The 20,901-nt window shown below is 43.8% G+C and overlaps 2 protein-coding genes across 9 annotated transcripts in view; both read left to right on the top strand.

Moving 5' to 3' along the window:
* chd5 (chromodomain helicase DNA binding protein 5) overlaps positions 1-13,902 on the top strand; it is a 40,398-nt gene extending 26,496 nt beyond the window's left edge. For 2 of the 6 annotated variants that reach the window (XM_076743215.1, XM_076743199.1), the window contains exons 26-40: positions 1,621-1,707; positions 1,839-1,927; positions 2,318-2,451; positions 3,385-3,529; positions 4,639-4,798; positions 4,921-5,000; positions 5,211-5,406; positions 5,498-5,587; positions 5,690-5,833; positions 6,703-6,811; positions 7,022-7,154; positions 7,314-7,509; positions 8,923-9,086; positions 10,104-10,230; positions 10,950-13,902. In XM_076743215.1, coding sequence (XP_076599330.1) covers positions 1,621-1,707; positions 1,839-1,927; positions 2,318-2,451; positions 3,385-3,529; positions 4,639-4,798; positions 4,921-5,000; positions 5,211-5,406; positions 5,498-5,587; positions 5,690-5,833; positions 6,703-6,811; positions 7,022-7,154; positions 7,314-7,509; positions 8,923-9,086; positions 10,104-10,230; positions 10,950-11,077 — 1,982 coding nt within the window. In that variant the 3' untranslated portion in view covers positions 11,078-13,902. Of the gene's footprint in view, positions 1-1,620; positions 1,708-1,838; positions 1,928-2,317; positions 2,452-3,384; positions 3,530-4,638; positions 4,799-4,920; positions 5,001-5,207; positions 5,407-5,497; positions 5,588-5,689; positions 5,834-6,702; positions 6,812-7,021; positions 7,155-7,313; positions 7,510-8,922; positions 9,087-10,103; positions 10,231-10,949 lie in introns of all 6 variants that reach the window. The other 4 variants (XM_076743207.1, XM_076743189.1, XM_076743232.1 and 1 more) reach the window with 3 other exon arrangements.
* A 1,591-nt stretch (positions 13,903-15,493) lies between these two features.
* arhgef10la (Rho guanine nucleotide exchange factor (GEF) 10-like a) overlaps positions 15,494-20,901 on the top strand; it is a 105,405-nt gene continuing 99,997 nt past the window's right edge. For 2 of the 3 annotated variants that reach the window (XM_076743146.1, XM_076743154.1), the window contains exon 1: positions 15,676-15,944. The gene's annotated coding sequence lies outside the window, so the exon portion shown is untranslated. Of the gene's footprint in view, positions 15,945-20,901 lie in introns of all 3 variants that reach the window. The other variant, XM_076743138.1, reaches the window with a different exon arrangement.

Below are 20,901 nucleotides of genomic sequence, written 5' to 3'. Positions count from 1 at the left end.
CTGGGAGCTGTTGCCTGTTATGAAAACACACATCATCGAACCAATCACCGCTAAACAGATCATCTCAAAGATTAACACTTTGTTCTGCTGAGGAGATTTCTCCGAGCCCGGCGTCAAAGTTCCACGGGCGGGTTTTGAGCAGTTTCTCCACGATCGAAGTTCGTTCACAGATTTTAAAGTGACACATTCGAGGCTTCGAAGATGTCTCTCAAATCTGTTGCATCAATCTGCCGCCATAATGAAGGCACATTTGCTGTGTCTAAGTGATTAATGGCCAGTTTGTTGATGTGATCATTGGTGTATCATCATGAGGAAACAGCTGATATCATTGATACGTGTCTGTATTTGGTTTATGGTAATGTTGTACAGACCGGTGTAAGACCCTCTGCGCTGGCTTTAGTGCAGGTCAACAGCTCCTGTTGTGACATAAACATGGTGATGGACTGCAGCATCTGCAGGGTTGGGTAGTAACAGATTACCTGCAGTCAGTATTATGTAATCATATTACAAAATAAAGTAAGCATAATCATCCCAGATGACATTTGAGAAAATGAGTCATTCGGTTGCAGTTACATTGTCAATGATTACTTGATTACATCTTTGATTGTGTCTTTAAAATATGACACTTTAAAAGTACAGAATTTTTTTTCATGCTAACCATTAGCTCGTGAAAAGAGCGTGCGACATACGGGGGTTGATATGACCCACTGTGAACTCTGAATATGCAAAATGTGTTTTATTTGCATTGAAAATGTTTTGAAATGTTTAAAGAGGAAAAAGAATATGTGCGCAACCTTTTGTGGCTTCGTCCATTTTTTAGTATAAAGGGCAAAAATCAGAAAGTAGATTCAGATTATATTACACTTTTTTTTTAATCCTATCCATTATGTTGCTAATTCAAAGAATTTCCATGTAATTTGTAGTCAGTAACTGACATAAGTAATCTGACCCAACCCTGGATATCTGGCTAACACCTCCATCAGCTGATTCAATAACAGAGGAGGGCGACTCAAGCTGCTGTCTGAGCATCACATGCTTGGCTTCATTAGTGAGTTAACAAGGTGACATTATCTTAACACGGAATAATTTGGTTGTGTCAGTTCAGGCAAGAATAGCTCAGAAATTAATCACCATGTTTATTAAATCCTCTTAGGTTGTAAGTCTCAACAGGAGCTGTTGACCTCCATTAAATCTGCCACAGAGTGTGTTACACTGGCCTAAAGCTCTCTTGTATCACATGCATTTATATAGTCTTCTCAGTGGGTTTTGAAGCACTTCTTCTTAATAGCTCAACAGTTTCTGTGTGTGGTGCACTGACACATATCCTGTATTCATACTTTTAAGAGTGGCTTCGAGGTCCTGATTGCCACAGTTCAACAGCAGTTGACTATGAGAGGGTAAAGATGTCGAAGCCCATCGCGGCTCAGAGTACACTCTAAGTTTAGAGTGATTGTCTGGCAGAGTAGTCAACTCTCACCTCACTTCCAGAGGACAGAAGTGGTACAATATGTGCATGCCCAGCTGTAGTGGTCTGTAGTAATCTGCAGTGCCATGGCGCCCTCAGGTGGCCACCAACAGAAGCGAATGCAATGTACTGTTTCTCTTTGATGTGTGGCTCAGAATGGCAGGATGATCTTTCAGACAATCAGTCGGAGTACTCTGTGGGGTCCGAGGACGAGGACGAAGATTTCGAGGAGAGACCTGAAGGTAAAACTTTAAAACCGTCATACAGCTAGCATGCACTTTAAGTATGATAGGTACGAGATACCTCCTCACTTCATCAAAGCTCGTGTTAAGTGGAGCGAGGTCTTCCTCACATTAGATTTTATTTTTTGCAGGTGGACGCAGACATTCTCGTCGGCAGCTGAAGAGTGAGAAAGACAAACCTCTGCCGCCCTTACTGGCTCGAGTTGGGGGCAGCATTGAGGTATGAATTACAGGCCCTTCACAGGACAGCCTATGCATCTTAAAGTGGAAGTATACGCCCTGTTGGGAGCAGCTCGTAACATTTTTGGCTGCACGACTGCATGAGGATAATTCTGTTAGTCTGATTCTGCAGCTGATCCTCGGCTCTGGCCTGTTACAGCGGCGAGGACTGAGTTAGGATCAATAAATGATCACATTTACGATATTAAAGAGACAGCAAGCAGCATCACGTGTCGTATTCCTGTTTTAATGTGTGTGTGAGTGAATATAGAGTCCACAGATTGTTGTGCCAGAATGTTGTCAAGCTGCACAAGCTGCTCAGTTCTGACTTTTTGACTTTCAGTTATGTTTACACCATTTTCCGTCTAAAGCGGTCTCTTCTTATTACAAGGTGCTGGGGTTCAACGCTCGCCAGAGGAAAGCCTTCCTCAATGCCATCATGCGCTGGGGCATGCCTCCTCAGGATGCCTTCAACTCCCATTGGCTGGTTAGAGACCTGAGAGGGAAGAGCGAGCGTGAATTCAGGTAGCGCCCTCATGTTTTTCATACTAATACTCTGATAAGTGGTGTTGTTCGATTCTCCAGTCACACAGTGCAGTTTTTAGCCAAGAGCTGGCCGCCATCAATTTAACAGACAGCTCCTGGCGATGTTATTCAATCCTCACATTTAATTGGTTAGCCCAGGGCAAACCTCCAGAACGCTCATATCTGCAAAAATCTGCAAGAGGTTGGTCTCGCTGATTTCAGGGTGACTTCCTGTCATAATGCACCGGAGCCAAACATCACGCAAGCAGATATTTAGAATGCAAATAGCTCTGAGTTGTGTTTGTTATTTCTGAGCTAAAGCACCTGCTCTCAATTACTGCTATCGCCCCACTGCAATTAATACTGCTGTTGCCCCTGTGATTACTATTGGTGCTAAGAGTACAAATACAACAAGTGGTCCTACCACTGCTGCTGCCAGTACAACCACAGCTTATTATTACTGTTGTTATTACTCTTATTGTTCTGTTACTATCCCCCATCCTCACTCTACTATTACTACTCCCATTACTCTTAACACTGTGTTCCTGCTATTAGCTTCCTCTTATTATGACTACTACTTTATTTTTGTATATTACCTACTGCTGCAGTTGCTTCTGTCACTATTGTAACTACTACAACTATAGTATAAGAACTAATTAGTCCTCTTTGTAAAACTGCATCTTTTGCACCTGGTTTGTTAGTTTTCACCTGAGCGTTATATCAAACATTTGGTCACATGGGATTATAAGACATCAGGACATAACAAACATCACAAACATACTGTAACAAGGCATCTCCCAGTTACACATATACAACAGTACCAAACCAAAAGAAAAGATAGAAATTATAATATTATGTGTACTTTTATATGCTTTCAAATATGGTGTTAAAATATGGTTTTAGTGCTGGTAATCCCTTTTTTTTCCACATCAGGGCCTATGTGTCTCTGTTCATGAGGCATCTATGTGAGCCGGGGGCAGATGGAGCAGAGACCTTCGCTGACGGGGTCCCACGCGAGGGACTGTCTCGTCAGCATGTTCTTACCAGGATTGGAGTCATGTCCCTTGTCAGGAAAAAGGTACGGGTTATTCAACCACAGACGTCTTTAACGCAGAATGCCAAATCCTCTGCTGCAGCACTGTGAGATTACAGAAAGTAGGTCAAACCGTTCAGGCAGAGGCCGATGCAGACAGGAGGAAAAGTGCACTTTGGATACCTTCCTGTTTGACACTTCATACAAACCACAAATTTAGATGTTTTGTTAGCTTTGTTTGTCGTGTATACACCTGGGGTAGAAAAGGACTAAGAAGTGGTTTCTGAAGCAACTTTTAGTGAGTTTCAAACTGGTAAATCTGTGTGTACCATTAAAGCTGAGGAGATAGTTAATAAAGACTTCACTCGTGTCATTTGATGGCTAGGAGACATCTGTAGTGCAGTCCAATCAAAAGTAATGTAAACAGGAAGTCACTGCAGTATAAAGTTAAGCTGTTAAATTTACCTACAAATTCTTTGTAAAACACTGAGAGGTACTTGTCCCAGTTAGCTAGTTGTATTCATTTAAAATGAGGGGAAATATCCAGTTAAGCTAACGCAACCAACGTCATTTAGCTAGTTGCTGAGTCTAAATCTACTGGACCAGTGGCTTTGAATTTCAGGTATACTTTGTACTTGTTGTTAGATTTAATTTAAAATCTTCCCAGTTTTCATTAGTAATCAATGACAGTTGGATGTCCGGTCAGATACGTCGACCATATTCCGTATTAGCTTGGCTGTTCTCACATTTACATGCTAACATTAGCTTTGCCAGCCTGGCTCCAGTTACTGGTTGTATTTCAGTTGCAGCTAATGTCTGTATAAGACCTAATTTGTGTGGTGCAATGTGTTTTGGTTCAATCTCTAAAAAATAAAGCCTTAGCACAGTATTTATTGTATTTAGCGTTTGTGTCTACCTCGGGGACTGTAGATGGAAATTAGCTAGTAGTTGCTAGTTCTACATCTCTTATGAGTATGAGATTTATGTTTTACGTTAATGTTTTTGTACATGGTTCCTGACCAATAGATTTTAAATTTAAACTAAATTTACAGTATAACTAGGCTAGGTTGGAATTTAAGAGGAGTTGGTGCAATGGGATGCAATCAAATGGAGCTCTTCATTTCATTACAGTTGAACAAATCTCTTTTTTGTAGGTGCAAGAGTTTGAGCATGTAAATGGAAAACTGAGCTCTCCAGATCTGATTCCCATCGGGATGGAGCTGAAGAAGCTGACGGAAAGTATATCCTCTGATCCCAACACCCCTGTTCCAGCCAGCCCTGTCGCTACCCAGCCCGGCACCCCCATCCCGCCAGGTCAGAGCCAAGTGTCTGCGCTGGTCATGTTTTACTTTTCTCTGACTGGCTAACTTCATCCTTAAGAAAACTTTTTGATAGGAAGAAAAGTTTGAGTTGTTGTTGTTTTTTCTGGATTGTAGAGAAGACTGAGTGTCTCTTGGGTACCGCTGATGACAAGGAGACCACAGAGCAAGATAGCAAGAAGCTGTCAGAGCAGGAAGTGAGTCCTTTTTTCTTCCACTGTCCATCGCTTTCACTCTGTTCTCCTTTATTGTCTTGTCCATCTTCTCATGGTTCATCACACTTTAACCACACTCATCATCCCCAGAAGACACTTCTGTCAAACTTAGACACCTTTTAACTCGCCTCTCTGCCCTCTACCAACTTTCCTCTTTCCCCTCCTTTGCCCTGTCTGCGTTTCCCTCAGCAGACCTCCAGTGCAGAGCCAGCATCTGCACCTGAGAAGGCAGCTGACAGTGAAGAGAGCAAGGCCAGCTCAGAGGAGAAAACAGGAGATGAGAGGGACAGAACCGAGTCACCCTCCACAAAGACTGAGCCATCTGCCAACCCAAAAGACTCCTCTTTGAAACAGACAGAGCTGTCATCCAGTCAAACCTCACCTAAAAGTGAGCGGTGCATCATCCGCGTGCTGCAGATTTTATCCTCCTGTGAGGTAGTTTAATTGAGTCTTTTCTTCTTTTTTTTTGTTATCTGCAGTGGAGTCCTGCAAAGAAACAGAGAAGTCCTCAGAAAAAGGAGATACTGATTTTCCTCTGGCAAAATCTGAAGACAAGGAAAATAAGCCAGGTAAACATGCTGTGAATCCTTGAATTAAACAAGTACAAATGATGTGATAAGTGTGCTTTTTTTTTTATATAGATCCTTCTGTTATTTATGTTGCTGTTGCAGATGATGTGAAGAGTGAGGATGCGTTAGAGGGTCGATTGAATGGAGACAAAGACACTTTGGATGAGATGGACGAGAGCAGGAAGGAGGACAAAAATGGATTCAAAGCCAAGTTCATGTTTAATATAGCCGATGGAGGTTTTACAGGTAAGAATAGATCTGACTTCGATCCTAAATGGATAAGAAGTGTCACTTACAGCTACATACTGTACACTGAGGGAGGAATGTAGAGTTGTTGAAATGACATAGTATTCTGTAAAGTAATTTGGACTCAAAATGTAAACTTCATGAACATAATTCCCTCATAGAGTTTCATAGTTTTCATATGCAGCCTTGATTCTGAATGTGCATTATATTATGAACCCAGTAAACAGATTTCATTTGTCAGCAGGACACATTGGTTATGGTCTAAAAGAGGACAAAAACGCCAACATAGCATAGAAATATGTTATGAAATGCTGCTGACTCATTTCCATAATGTTATTCTGTAACATTGTGAAGCTCAGTTTTCATTTGTAAATGTGAACAAGGCTTTTCTTCAGCGGAGAGACACGACTGCTGTGGTGTTATCTAGAAACAAATGAATACGCATTTGTCAGGACTGTCAGGACAGTATGAAACGGGTACATTTTCTGTCTCACTGCTGGAAGCCCTGCATTTAAATAAAACTGTTTTAATGTCCTCAGCTCACAAAGGCACCCAAATTCAACATTAGCGGAAAAAATTATCTCCAATAATGTCTCGCGATGGGGTGCTTCGAGACTGTTCAGATTTCTTGAAATGAAAAGAGGACACGGTAGAGCCGTCCCCTCCAGCCCCTCTTCATCTCCAGCACACTTCAGCTTTGTCTCCTGTGCTTCACCACAGGCTCTTTATTCCTGGTGCCACCATGCAATCGCTCTGTTTTGTCATGAAACCTGTTTGTGATGCTAATGCGCTCTGGCTTCTCTTTATATGCTGGAAATACCACTTTGCACTTTTGTAACAACTGTCTGTCTCCGCACTTTCCCCGTCAGAGCTGCACACCCTCTGGCAAACTGAAGAGCGAGCGGCGCTGTCTTCTGGAAAGATGCATGACATCTGGCACCGTCGCCATGACTACTGGCTGCTGGCCGGCATCGTAACGTATCCTTTCCCAGATGTCGGAGCGAGAAGCTCAGCATCTGGAAAAGTAATGTAATTACTTACGACCGGGGGGAGCTGCACTGATATTTACAAACTCTGAGCAGCGAATTAAAACTACGCTTTCCACAAACCTATCCCCGCTTTTTATTTGAAGAATGTTATGAGGGTCTGTGCTCCCATTTGTTTTCCTTCACCAGGAATCCATCTCAGACATGGTTATGCTCGCTGGCAAGACATTCAGAATGACCCACGCTACGCTATTCTGAATGAGCCCTTCAAGACTGAGATGCATAAGGGCAACTACCTAGAAATGAAGAACAAGTTCCTGGCTCGCCGCTTTAAGGCAATCTGAGTCTTTATAATTAAAAATGACTACTTAAGGCTGCAGTAATTCAAGGATTAAAGGATTTGTTACGTCTGAATACAAATTGACACAAACTGTCTCTCAAACTGTGTCTCCCTCTGCCCGTCGCTCTCTTCTTCTCTCCCTCTTTCCCTGTAGTTGCTGGAGCAGGCGCTGGTGATCGAGGAGCAGCTGAGGCGGGCGGCTTACCTGAATATGACCCAGGACCCCAGTCACCCGGCCATGGCTCTCAACACTCGCTTCACCGAGGTGGAATGTCTGGCCGAGTCCCACCAGCACCTGTCCAAAGAGTCTCTGGCCGGCAACAAGCCTGCCAATGCCGTGCTGCACAAAGGTCTGCGGGCCAGCTTCAAAAATAGCGACAGTCATATTTGTCAGAATTTCTGTGTCACCTGCCAAAGGCTCGTAAACAAGGAAGCTAATCCTGCACAAATTACTTTTACTGCCAAAATTACTGACATCAGTTTTTCAGAAGACATTTGTCAGTCGACACGTTGTGCTGTGTGTGTGAGTGTGTGCGAGAGAGAGTGTGTATAATATCGGGCTGTGCATGAAACATTCATTAAAGAGGACATTTATATTCTAAATCCCCTAAAATCCCCCTGGAAAGGTCAAAATTTCACGATTACTGTATTCAGAAAACATATTTTATTGACATATTTTTCCTATTGGTGTCTGTTCATATGCTGCACCATCGAAAATCAATACAATACTGTCCACTGCAACAAAAATCAGCTCTCAAAAACAAGAAAAAAAGCAGTAAAATCTGAGAAATCTTACTTAAAATAAGCAAAATGATCTGCCAGCAGGACAGGACAAATTCACTTTACATGTAAAAACATCTCGTCTCAAAGAAATTCTGACTGCAACAAAGCAGTTTTGTCCTTGTCAGAGTCGATCAAACAGTTTTATAATCCAAGAAATAAAGTAAGTAAGAAGTTATTAAGAAAATTAAGTGCAAAAAAATAAACAAAGCTAATAAGTAATAAGTAAAATAAGTGAAATTCTCTAACGTAAAAACTGTCTGGTAAAAAGATTTAATCTGTCAGACAGAAAACAAGCACATGTTGCTTGAATATTTATTGTTAGATTTCACTTTTTGCAGTGTGTTTCATCCTTTTTATCCTGAGGCAGTTGACTTGCTTCACTCTTTCTTGTTTGAAGATGCAAACACTTATTTGTAGAAATTTCTTAAAACATGATAAATTCAGCTGGAAACAGGTTTATCCATCCGCCCAGCCAGAAAATGGAGTGAAAAAGGAAGTGCATAAAGACGTTTCCACGCCGCTGCGTGTGTAGAGCGTCTAACAGGCAGATCCTGTTCGACACAGTGGCTTCATTTTCTGTTAATTTGACTCACCGTCTCAACATGCTCACAGTGATTTAGTGGGATGAAAGTTTGGGAAGAGGCCAAGACCCAAGACTGTTATTCACATGTTATCGTTCGAAAAGGTTTCTGCCCGTGACCCCTATTGATTTATCTGTCGGGAAAAAAATGACATGGCATTTTAGTTCTTGACTTTTGTTAATTTCAGGCCCTGGATCACAAAATTAATTAGCTTTTTTTCAACGATTTAAGGTTGCTTACGCTCCTTTTCACACAGTTGCTCGCCATTTTTTCTCTTCGACTTTGTACTCACTAAATGACACGGCATGTGTTGGCTTTAAATGAGTGTTAAAACAAGTAAAACTCCTTTTTCTGACGTGGATTGTGTGCGTGTTTGTGCGTGTTCTCATGCTCTTACAGTGCTGAACCAGCTCGAGGAACTCCTGAGCGACATGAAGGCGGATGTGACCCGACTGCCCAACATGCTGTCCAGGATCCCGCCGGTGTCGGCCCGTCTGCAGATGTCCGAGAGGAGCATCCTGAGCCGCCTCACCAGCCGAGGGAGCGAGCCTCCACCGCAGCAGGTGAGATGCTCAAGACGGTCAGGGCGGATTCGGAAAACTGTTCGATTCTGTTTGATTTCCTGATTAAAAACTGATCTGAACTCATTTGTTCAAAGGTAAACAATCCCTCTCTATCATCACTAATGACCCACCAGAAGTGCTAGAACTGCCCTCTGCCTGTGTTTTGTATTTCAGCCCTGGAGGTTGGAGGCTGGTTTACAAACAGTGACCAACAAGTCCAGCATAGTACGCCTTTGAGATAACACTGTAAGATGGAGAATGCTCCTCACTCGCTCAGAACTATGAGCCTCTTTCCTTAATGGTTTGGACTTGGCTGGTTATTGCTGTGCGGTGGAGGCTGGCGGCTCATGAGGGTGAGGAAACAAGGCCGACTGAGATGTGCAGCCAGGCTGAGTAAAGTCAAGAAATAAAAGGCTGTGGCCCAAAAACGGTGAAGTATTCTGCAGTCGTGACTCAGCAACCCGAATAATTCTGAATATTCCTTCAGAAACCTGTGGAGAGTCAACCTCGCTATCCCCCATGGAGGCGTTTCCCAGGTGTAATGAAAGCAAAGACAAGAACGTCCCTTAAGTTGTTTACTTTCAGCTCTGAGCTCCTCGTTTCGGATCCCAAAGGGTTTCACAGAGGCTGTGCTGTCTCAGTACTTTCATCCGTCCTGCACCTGTTCATCACAGTTGAATGTGTGTTTTTATTCTCCGTTATACAAGACTTCAGCCCCGCGCTGTGATTGGTCTCGCGCTCAGACTGCGCTTTTTGGGTTGCCATGCCAACTCTTGTCGTAACCAGGGAAACAGTCGGCAAATCTGACTTGCTTTCCTTTGTTTTTTTTGTTTTTTTTGTTTGCTTACTCGTCTTCTCTGGTGGAGCTGCTCACTCCTGCGAGTTGCTGCATAGAGGAGTGAATCCACGCTGTGTCGCTGCAGCCACAGGCAGCGCTCACCCTCCTCTTCTTTTCCCATCAGGGAGGAAAGTTTGAGCACGCAGCAGGGAAACTTACCTCTTCTGCTTGTCTCTCAGCCTTTTAGTCAGGGTGCGTTTGGCTGCTCCCAGATGTACAGCAGCAGCTTCGGTGGAGGGTTCAGAGGACCAGGTGGACAGCCCATGGTCAACTACAGTCAGATGCCTCTGGGACCCTACGTCAGCGGTAAGGGCCAGCGTTTATTGCAGGATGTTGTATTACAGGTGACATAAACAGGCTGTTCATGCAGCTTAAATTATTCTGTTCTCTAACTCATATTAAGCTGTCAGTAGACTCACATTTACAATGAAGGACGCAGCTGTTTTTATAAGCGCAGATCTTAAGATGGTTCATTAGCGACCACACTGATTATCGTTGCTGTCCTTGGTCACTTCGACTGACTAGACTTTAGATATTTTTTGATGGCATTAAGAAGACATGTCCATAAATTGCACAGAATTCTGATTGATTACATTTCTATCATCTCTGTTTATAATTAGTTAGATTGTATTCACCAAGTTAATTGCTGAGATCTGATATCAGCTACAAAGAATCAGATGAAACTCGAGCATTCAGACCATCGTGTGTGTGTGTGTTCGACACGTCCGCAGGTGAGTCAGGCTCGTTTGGGAGAGAAAACAGAGGAATTTAAATTACTACCCAAACTGTCTTCGTTGTAAACATCCATCACAGCTTAAAGACAGACGTCCCTGTTCAAGTTTGACCTGTCTGCATACCTTAGGCGCACACACAGCGAGGGTTTGCAGACACTTTGGGTTTGCTCACTTCCAGTTTTGCTTCTGACTAAGACCGTGAAGATGCTTGTTCACTGACTCAAAACATTTCCCGTCAAGGCAAAAAGAAGTGAAACATACACGTGAATCTGACCTGTCTCTCCTCTGTAGTGTCCACTAACGGCCCTCCACCCCCTACAAGCCATCTGGACAAGAAGTCACTTGACTCCTTGAGAGACGTGGCCACGCCTGACCTCAAGTCGGGCAAACCTAGTGATGTCATCTGTATTGAGGACTAGACCAGTTCTGTAACACTGACCTGAGGTCAGAAACTCCCAGGGATGGATTCTGTATGGATGACAGCTGCCCATCTCTTCCTCCACATCCTCCTCTTTCTCCTGCTCCTTCCTGACTTAAAATCTACAAAATCAAGCTCTCTGTCTACGGATAAGGCGATTAACTTTTTGATTAATGCAGATGTATCTATCTTAACAATTGCACTTTTATCTTTCAAGGATTCTATAGAAGTATTTCAGTAGATATTTGCGTTCGTTGACCTGTGCTGGAGAGCCGAGGATTAGGGGGGAAAATGAAGCAGCTTTTGTGAAAGAGATTTTTTTCCAGCCCTGCACTACAAGGCGAAACTCGAGCGAGTTGGCATGACTGAGTTTCTGATGCTCTTGATTGGGGCTCATTCTGATCTTGGAATGTGTGTGTTGTTCGCGCCAGCCTCGACTTTTTCATTCTGCGTGACCCCCCGTTGCTTTTATCCATCTGCCTATTCACTGTACACTGTGACTGTGCCCCACTGGAGCTTGTTCCCTGTGAAGAGGAGTGGACTTAAGGACGTCTTCGGTCGCAGCCTGACAGGAGGCTGTTTTGCTGAGGGCCGATATTGTTACTTTAAATGAATATGTGTTCTGTCATTCATGTAGTAACCAGTGGATAAATTATTGATTTGAAAGCATCAAAAACTATTATCATGTATGCAGTAGCTGGACACAGTCTGTCTGAATCCTCTAAAGACTGCCACCCGCTGGCAATTTGGAGAAAGTAATCTCAGCCAAACCTGCAGATACACTTGACTGCGGTGCCAGTAACCTGCGAGGGTTGGCTTCTTGTACTGTATATACTCAGAGACTGCTGTTTATTTTACCTCACATAGGTCTAATCATAGTGAAAATATGTATATGGATGAAATCAGAAGCCTGGCTTGGCGTCCGACATGAAGATCAAGCAGAGAAGAAAAAGCTGCAGGAGTGGCAAAAATGATTTTTAACGCATTTCGGAGAAGACTGAGTGTTTCTGTGTATGGTACAATATTTGTGATTCTTATTATATTTGAATGTTAGTAGTGGCTGTAGAGCTTAACCCTGGGGCCGTGACCAGTGGGACTGCACTATAAACAGGAACTCATCTGGTCTCCATCCACACACAGGGCTTCGATGTTCAGGCCTAACTGAGAGCAGAGTCCTGGGTGGAGAGTGGCTTTTCCCCCTCTTAGGTACATCCCAGGGACTTTCCTGGTCCCCTTTCATTGTTAGAACTGAATAAGAACGTATGTGCTTACGGCGCAGTGTCACCTGAAGTCTGGTATTTGTCGCAAAATGAGCTTTTGTTCGCTTCTCTTTACGTTAAGGTAAAATAAGATGTATTGGTCACTTGGTGCCATTAAAGAAGATGATCGATCCAGTATGATTTGTTCTTTGATGCAGTGTGTTTCCTCCAAAGGGGTGAAGACTGTAATTGGTAGTGTCACAGTGAAGACCTACATTTGAAGGAGTTTTCTTTGTATATCAGCTTCTAAGGACCAATGTTGCACAGCATTACTCTTTAGATAACGTCTTCACCTCCAGTTTCCTCGGTCATGTTTGGGTTCTGAGAGTGTATCTTGCTGCCTATTGCTTTACCTGGTGTGAAGACACGTTAGCATGGTATAGCTACATATCTTGTCCATTCCCTCTACTACTATTATGTGCTAAAGTGACTGTCCACTAAGTAAAACAATCTTTTATAAATTCAAGCTTACTCTATTTCCTTTTCTATGAAGGCATCGCTCGAATGTGTGGACTCAAAGTGCAACTTGTTATTGACATATATTTGTCTTTTTTTCTTTTTCCAAAGATCCAGTGGCATTACCTGTTTGTATTATTCTTGCCATTGCCACAGCACTTATTTGACATTGTTGGATGACGATTGTGATTGGACTAATCTAAACTGAAGAGGTAGTGTTGTACAGAGTTGGTGAGTGTATTTTCTTACTCTCCTTTTTGCCACTTCAAATGGTTGTCCTGAGGTGCTCTCTTCTGACCCCCTTTCACGTACTTAGATTGTGTCACTGCAACCTCCTCGCCCATCATCTCTCAGACAACATGCTTTAAAAGAACTAAAATTCAGTTTCAGAACATCAAACGAACCTTGAAGTGCATCCCATCGGTTTTTAGCGCTCTTCTTCGTTGGTGTTTATCAGTGCTGTTTTGTTCCTCGTGTTTCCGTTCGCGCCATCGGTTACTTGACCACGACATGTATTAGGTTGCTCGACAGATAGAACCTCAGAAACATGTAAATACTTGAAAGATTTTTCAGAGATCAGTCCATCTCATACAGATTTATGTATCGAACTGAAAAAAGATGAATGTCTGCTGGATGGTGTTGCCATAGAACTGCAGTGTGCACCGTATGTGCTCATCAGTCAAAATCATGTCCTGTTCCCTCTGGAGTGATGACCATGAGATGACGTCAAAAACACAATACTCCAATGAAATGCAATCAAACTGAAGTCAGTATGAATGTAATGTCTGTTAGAAAAAAAAGGCTTCAGTCTAATATTATAAATATGTTAACAATGTATGTACATGCTTATTAACATGGCTTCAAAAGCTACCAAAAGACCCTGATAAAAGGCACCTTTATGAATGCACAGCATGTGAAGCGTTTGACATGACGGTTCACTTTGGGGAAGCGGTAGTGTATCTAGCATTTACAGACAATGAGCTCCAAGCAGTGTTATGGTTCTGATATTTGTGCTGTATAGCAATTGAATGAAAAAGTGAATTGTCATCTTTTTATTTGTACTCTGTGTATTTGTTCAATGTGTTTTAATAAATCTTCTGGACAACAGTAACACGGCGTGATTTGTTTCCCTCCTTTGCAGTCCCACAGGAGTGAAGAAGCACACGTGTGCATATCTGAGCTGAGTTGTGGAGGGCTTCACATTTAACTCACGCAGCCGACTCGCTCGACTTGCCCTCACATGTCGACTTGTGCTCACTGTGAAACGTCTCCCAGTGCCGCACTTCACTATCTGCACGAGCATGCAGCGCTGTAAATGTGATTACAGGCAGGAATAGAAACACTGGTGTAGTCAGCGGGGCACAAAAATAGCAGACAGAAGTCATTCACAGCGGAGAATGGCTCAAAGACAAATGAAAAAATAAAATAATGAGGTTAAAGGTCACTCAAACCTGATTATGGCACTACACAGCCCACCACGACCTGTACTTTCAGCGTAATGTCTTTACATCTCTTAATATATTTCATGAATTTATTATATTTCATCTTCAAGTCCTTGTTATGACTCCTCTTTGCTAATAACAAAGTTAAGTTGAAAATTGAAGCCACTGTGTAAGTAAATAAGCGACCCAATGAGAAATGTGCAGGCAACAATTGAATTATGAAAAGACAAACCCTTTGGCCAAAGCTTCACCTAAAGCAATGAAGGAAAACCAAACTAAGAGGAGCAGACAAATAGACAAAAAGAGCATTTTTCCAGCCTCAGCATCGGGGAGGATCATTTCTCTGCTTTTATTGCTATTTTTGCATCAGAAAAACCTGCAATTTAAGCAATCCTGTCATTACATTTCTTTTCAAGTTGGGCACCAGTGTGCTTATTTCACGTTTTCAGTACAGTATAGGCTCATTTACAGACGCATGATGAAACTACATGTAAACACAGAGTTTACACACAGTCACAAAGGCTGTTTCAGCACATACATTCTTAGGTTTCACTCATTATACTAAGACTTTTATTCCATTTTCTCACAGTTCTCAGTTTACTCACAAATGATTCCCCGAACAGTAGGCTACAATAGAATATGTACTTTATGATATGTAAGACTTTATGTGGCATAATGTGTTGAAATCTGGTTCTTTTCTCTCTCACACCTCTTTGGTCTGATCATACCGCGCTGCGTTCAGGTTCTCTGTGTGTGTACAATGTAAAGATTTCTTGATTAAATAAAGGTTGAATAAAAAAACGCTAATGCTGTTAATGCGTTTCTCACGTGCTGGCAACAAACATTTTCATTAAATCTGATGAGAACAATCAGGGTTTGTATTTTCAATAGAAAATACTTCGTGAATCATTATTTTGCATGTGCATTGCGTAATTTTGCCTTTGCTTAATTTATCAAACGTATCACATGTTTTGCTCCAATTCACTTCGAATCTCCTTTGTGTAAATAACCAGAAATCAGTGACCACTTCCTCTTTTCAAATCTCGGAGATTCACACAGCTGACCGCGTACAGCGTCAACAGACAACTCCTGCCCCACACGGAAGTGCTCCGAGACAACATTGCCCCTAATAGCTTTCGTCCAGCCCACTTTTCCTGGAAAACTCATCTGATTGGTTGAAACGCCGCCACCTAGGCTTCTCATTGGCCACATGCTTGACTTTGTCACTCTGCCATTGGCCGGTTTAGTGTAAGCGCTCTCAGCCTGCTTTGTGCCGCTGTCTGGGCAGCAGCAGGGGTCTGAAGAGTGGGAGGAGGGAGGAAAGCAAAGAAAGGACAGAATGAGACCGGAGGGGCTGAGGGGGGTGAAAAGACCCGTCTAAAAAAGAGAGGGGCAGAGAGGGGAGATAGAGGGAGGAACAGAACCAGAGAACCGAGAGGAGCAGAGAGGAAGGGGAGGGAGCAGGGAGGGTTACCTCATCTTGAGCTGCTAGTGCACACGGTGCAGGGGAGAAGTTGTGGGAAAGTAAACAGCAGAGGAGAATTCCAATCTGCTCACAGCCACTTGCAGCCCTCGCAGGAGACTAGAAAGATGAGTGTGCTGGACCCGGCAGTGTGGTAAAAACTGAGAGTTTATGGGAGGTTACCAGGATTAAAGGGTCACCAGGGAGTGCCTGAAGCTTCTCGGAGGACACACTACAGAGGACGAGGAGGTGAGAGGTGTGTGTGTTTGATGTCCTGGAAGCACTGTCCTTCTTCATTCTGTCTCTCTTCTCTCTCCCTCCCCGCTCTCTGCATGGCTAGCATGTTGCAAAGACAGCAGCTTTGTCCAAAGGGGCCGTTGATGGAGTGGATGTGGGGGGTGGGTGTGTGTGCTGGTTTGTGCCTCTCCGTCTCAGTCCACAGCTACGAGGGCAGCTGAGAGGACGGGGGACGGTGGTGGAGGAGGAGAGGATGGGAATGGCAGATACCCGTGTGGCCCGTTGGCAGAGTGCACACCATCATGGACGATTAAACCTGAGCCTGCCTCAAAGAGAGCGTGAGGCCTTGTTATGATAGCAGCAGTTCCTGACACCAGGAAGGATGAGTGAGAGATTGGCGGCTCATCCCTGCTCCACGCCTCTGGCCGGCTGTTTTTCAGGAGCACTGCACCGCTCCTCCACTGCTCCTCCACAGCCTCGGGCTTTATGCAGAGGATCCCTGGCCCGGGCCCGGCCTGAACCATTCCAGTTTGACGGTTGCTTCCCGGAGTACAAAAGCCCCTCCCTGGATGGATTTCACGCTGCCTCTATACTCTGAGCAGAATAGAGAGGGGAGACAGGGAGGAGAGGGGTGAGGGAGAGGGGTGAGGGGTGGGGGGTAAGGGACCTCTGACCAAGTAATTTGCATTTTGAGCAAAGGCACTGTTTCTGCTTCACTCGCCGGATGTCCAAGTTCCTTTTTTTCTTTTTTGTTGTTTAAGAAACTCCACAGACTCACTGTATCAGATTTTTCTCTCCTTAGTCACAGTCCAGCACTTCCAACAGACATTAACAATCCGTGCATGCATGGCCTGAAGCTACCACAAAGACTGCACTATCACTGGGAGCCCTCTCCCTTTTCCACACATTCACCCATGAAAACTTTCATATGTGCCCGTGCAAGGCCTTGGTGCTCAGCTGCACAATCGAGCATTTGATAGCAGTGATACGCCTGTCAAATGTTTACTGGTGTCCTTCATTACACTCTGACTTCATTCCTCTGGGGATGGCAGATAATTAACCAGAAGCGGGAATTCAGGGATGTCAATAAGTTCAGACTTATCTACAGTGTTTTATTGTCGCACTCGCGTGTTGTTTTCAAGACACGACTTGTCTTTTCTCCCGTAAGCGCTTCTGATACCAGACACCAAAGTTGAGGCAACTCAACCGCAGAATAACCCACAATCACCACCTCATCTTGATCTTGATCGTACCTTGAGGAAGATCTTCATTTGGCCTGTCTTAAAAGCACCATGTGGCACTTCCTGAGGAGAGACGTAAAAGTGTCACTCATGCCTATATTTTCACATGAGACATCTGACCTGACTGGCACATCAAAGGAGCATCCGCCCCTCTCTTTGCTATGATGGTGACAGCAGGCTTTGCTCCCTGAGGCTGCACAGGAGCAAACATCCAGTAAACACAGAGATTGACTCCACTGGCTGTGGGAATCCAAGACTTTGCTCTCCAAAAGTGGAAATGTTGGAGACTGTTTACACGAGACACATGCTCGCTGTGGTCCCAGGTCCTCTTGTGATGCTGTTGTCCAAAAGGAGGATCAGGCTGATTTTGGCCCTCAAAGCAAACTTCATCCTGGAGTTGGGAATGTGGACTTTGGTCTTTACTACCTGTAATATGCACAAGTAACAAGCCTGTCGTACAGGATCAGACACATTCCTGCAGCATATTCTGTCTTTCTGGTGATGAAATCTTACAGTTGTTGAGATGTCGAGTAAACACGACTAGACACGAGGCTGTCTATTGAAAAGGCAAAGACAAAGATGATAAAATTTCTGTTAAGAAACAAGTAGCAGGGAACAAAGCCTCATCTGTGTTGGGAGTTCCACTGATTTCACATGTTGGGAGGGAAGCTAAGCCTGTGGAACAGTTGCATTAAGTCTTGTGTGGCTCAGGAGAAGCTGCCTGAAGTCTCAGTAAGTCACCATGATGACACCTCTTGGAACATGTGGAGTCAGATGTGGGCATGTACCAGGCAGGGAGTGTCTAACTGCTGCATTAGGGCTGGGGTTTTCACAGTCAGTGTGGACATTGTGGGGTCCTCCCAGACAAAATCGAGAACCCCCCCCCAAACATCCTCTGTCATCTGTGTCAACGTCATATTCGTATATTGTCGTCAAATTGTGTCATATTATGCTCTGTTGTTGAGAAGTGGTCTATCTGTGGACACGCAGTAACTACGGGACGTGACTAATTCATGATACACCCTCGAAAGGGTTAGGTTTAAGAGAATACTGAATCTCAGGGAGTGTGTGAAGTGGTTGTGTCATGTAGTAAAGTGGGTGTGTCGTGTAGTGTGTGAGACAGCAGACAGACTCCGACTCATCATTCCTTTCATCGTGTCGCACATCACACTCTTTAGGCATCTGCATGAAGCTTTCTGATGTTCCACACTTCGCGGTTGCAGGCAGGAAATTTACATGAAGGTAACTCGAACAAAAATGGAGGAGAGTGAACGTGACAGAAGGGGTTAATGAGGAGCTCGTACTTAAAACGGGGACTGCTTCTGCTGCGTGGACGTGGTTTGGTTATGAAAAGTCTGACATGACCAGAAACTGTGCTGCAGACGGGTCCACACGACAGACTGAAACAGAGAACAAGCACAGGAGTAAACAGGACAGAGAAACTTTATTTATGGAACTCTGAGACATTAACTCTTTCTATTTTGTTTCATGCTTAATTGAAAATTTGCTGCAAGGTTTCAAATTCAAGCATATGTTGAGTAGATAATTCAAAATGTGATAAGACATAGGTCTTTCCATGTAGTATATTATATAAGCTAGTTATTATACTATTCTGTTTGTTATCTATGAATGTACAGGTAGTGCTGTACTGTGTTATGTATCCTTATCTGGATGTGAAATGATCCATTTTGTGATCTTCATCATCATCCAGAAATGACTTTCGTCAGGACATGAGATAGGTTGAGGTAGGTTGTATCACACAGCCCTGCTGATGACGATCACTCGATTGCTGTGACACTGAAGAAATGTTAAAAACGTGTTGGGATCAGGGTGTTGCTGAGTGGCTGCCGTCTGCAGCAGCTGCCGAATTTCCTGTCAGTCATCCAAAGTTATTCTCAGGTGAGTCAGGTGGGCGAGGGCAAGAAGCTGAGCGAGATTGTGTTTTGATATCGAGAGAAACTGACACTGAATGGTAAATGTCAGGTAGTTGGCATTGATTAACGTCCTGTGCAAATACAGCAGTCAGTTTGTGTTTCAGGATTTATTAGTTATCTGTAAGTTGTCAGAGGTGGAAAAAGCTGTGTGCCAGTATTACTCAAAGAAATGGCTTTGTACTGTCTAACCTGGACATACTGTATGTTATTAGTCAATACATTCTTATCTCTGCTCAGAGTTTGAACAGTGTGAGGCACACACAGACACAAACACACACAAACACACACACACAGTACACTATTGTACTATGAACACAAATGGCAGATGGAGGAAACTCTCACTGCGTCCTTGACTAATGTGACACCGCCAGCCATCACTGCTGCTGTGGCCCGGCGTTAGTGGAGCTGCTCTCTGCAGCAGAGGGCATACGACGACCGGACGGGCTCCTCAACCAACATCATATCCCTGAACGTCTCAACAGTGGCAACATGACGGAAAACCTGGGGGAAAGCAGGAATAAACTATCTCAAATATGCATAGATAAACCTTTTATCATGTTGTGTTTACAGTGTGATGTGATATTCCACATGGCCTTTGGCACTCAGTCGTCAGGAATTCATTTAAAGTGAGATTTTAAATATTCATAATGTTGGTGATATATAATGCAATAGGCCCGGATTCCTCTGCGCCGTAAAATCGTTGGTAGGGCAACGTTGCGTTTTAGCGAATCCGTGAAATCCGCAAATGTCTGTGAACAGCCTCCCCCTCAGATTGTTATGTCTTTTGACAGCCAAAGAAAGACGTATTCCGTCTGTTCTCAAGGAGCTGTTTGCAGTTCCTAAATGGGCAGAGTCACATTCGTATCTCTTGATAGGAAGTCCTCGGGGAAGCTGAAGACGGAAGGAGCGCCGCAGGCAGAAGCGTCTCTGCCTGGCACTGTTTGTTGTTGTCAGTGGTCCGCCGGTCTCTCATTGTCTCAGAGTTTGTGTACCATTTTCTGTTATGGAAAACCTAAAGTAGCGGCAGTCTCAGTGACTTTCTGTTAGACTTTCCAATGCTGTTTATTCAGTCGACACCAGCTGCTGTTCGCTGCCATTGTCTATTGATATACCCAACTGCAACTGACCGAAGGCTGTGAGGTTTGTTTGAAGTTGGTCAAACATGTCACTCTGTAAATCAGTGGCTGTAACTAAATATGCAGCCCAGAAGGTCTTCAAACCCAGACGGAAAGCTGTGACTGGTTAAGAAACTCTTCTTTTTGCTTTTAAACTCATTTAATTTCATCTCTTAAAGCAGATAACGCATCCTCACTGCTTTGTGTAATGAAGTACAGTACGACAGGGAGCTGAGACGGAATCAGGCGACATGAAACAAATGCCAATTACACACCCGATCCAACGGCGTAATCAAGGATTGCACAATTTGAATGGAAAAAAATATTCAGAAAAGGCCAAACATGCAAATCCAAGAGCTGCTACGTCTTAAAGCCGGAGATGATAGAACTTTGAAGCTTTCTGTCATGTTGTACACATGTGAGACCCGGTGCACCACGGATCGCCCATGGAAAGCATGCAGACATACAGCAGCATCCCTCCACTCATTACAACGTTTGATACACAGCGGGAGAGTTGACAGAGCTCTATGTAGGTCAGGGACAGGGTGTGTAGGAGTTGGTTTCATCTCTATTCTGTGATGTATCTTATTTTCCCCTCAAGAATGGCGTTCACACGGCACCGCTCCCGAGGCTCTTTATTTCTCTAAGCTGGGGTTTGTTTGATGGCTTGTCCACAAAG

This window comes from Chaetodon auriga, chromosome 2 (assembly GCF_051107435.1).
Source record: "Chaetodon auriga isolate fChaAug3 chromosome 2, fChaAug3.hap1, whole genome shotgun sequence".
In the NCBI taxonomy this organism is placed as follows: Eukaryota; Metazoa; Chordata; class Actinopteri; order Chaetodontiformes; family Chaetodontidae; genus Chaetodon; species Chaetodon auriga.
The sequence above is the reverse complement of the archived record's forward strand: the minus strand, read 5'-3'. Positions and strand labels throughout refer to the sequence as shown.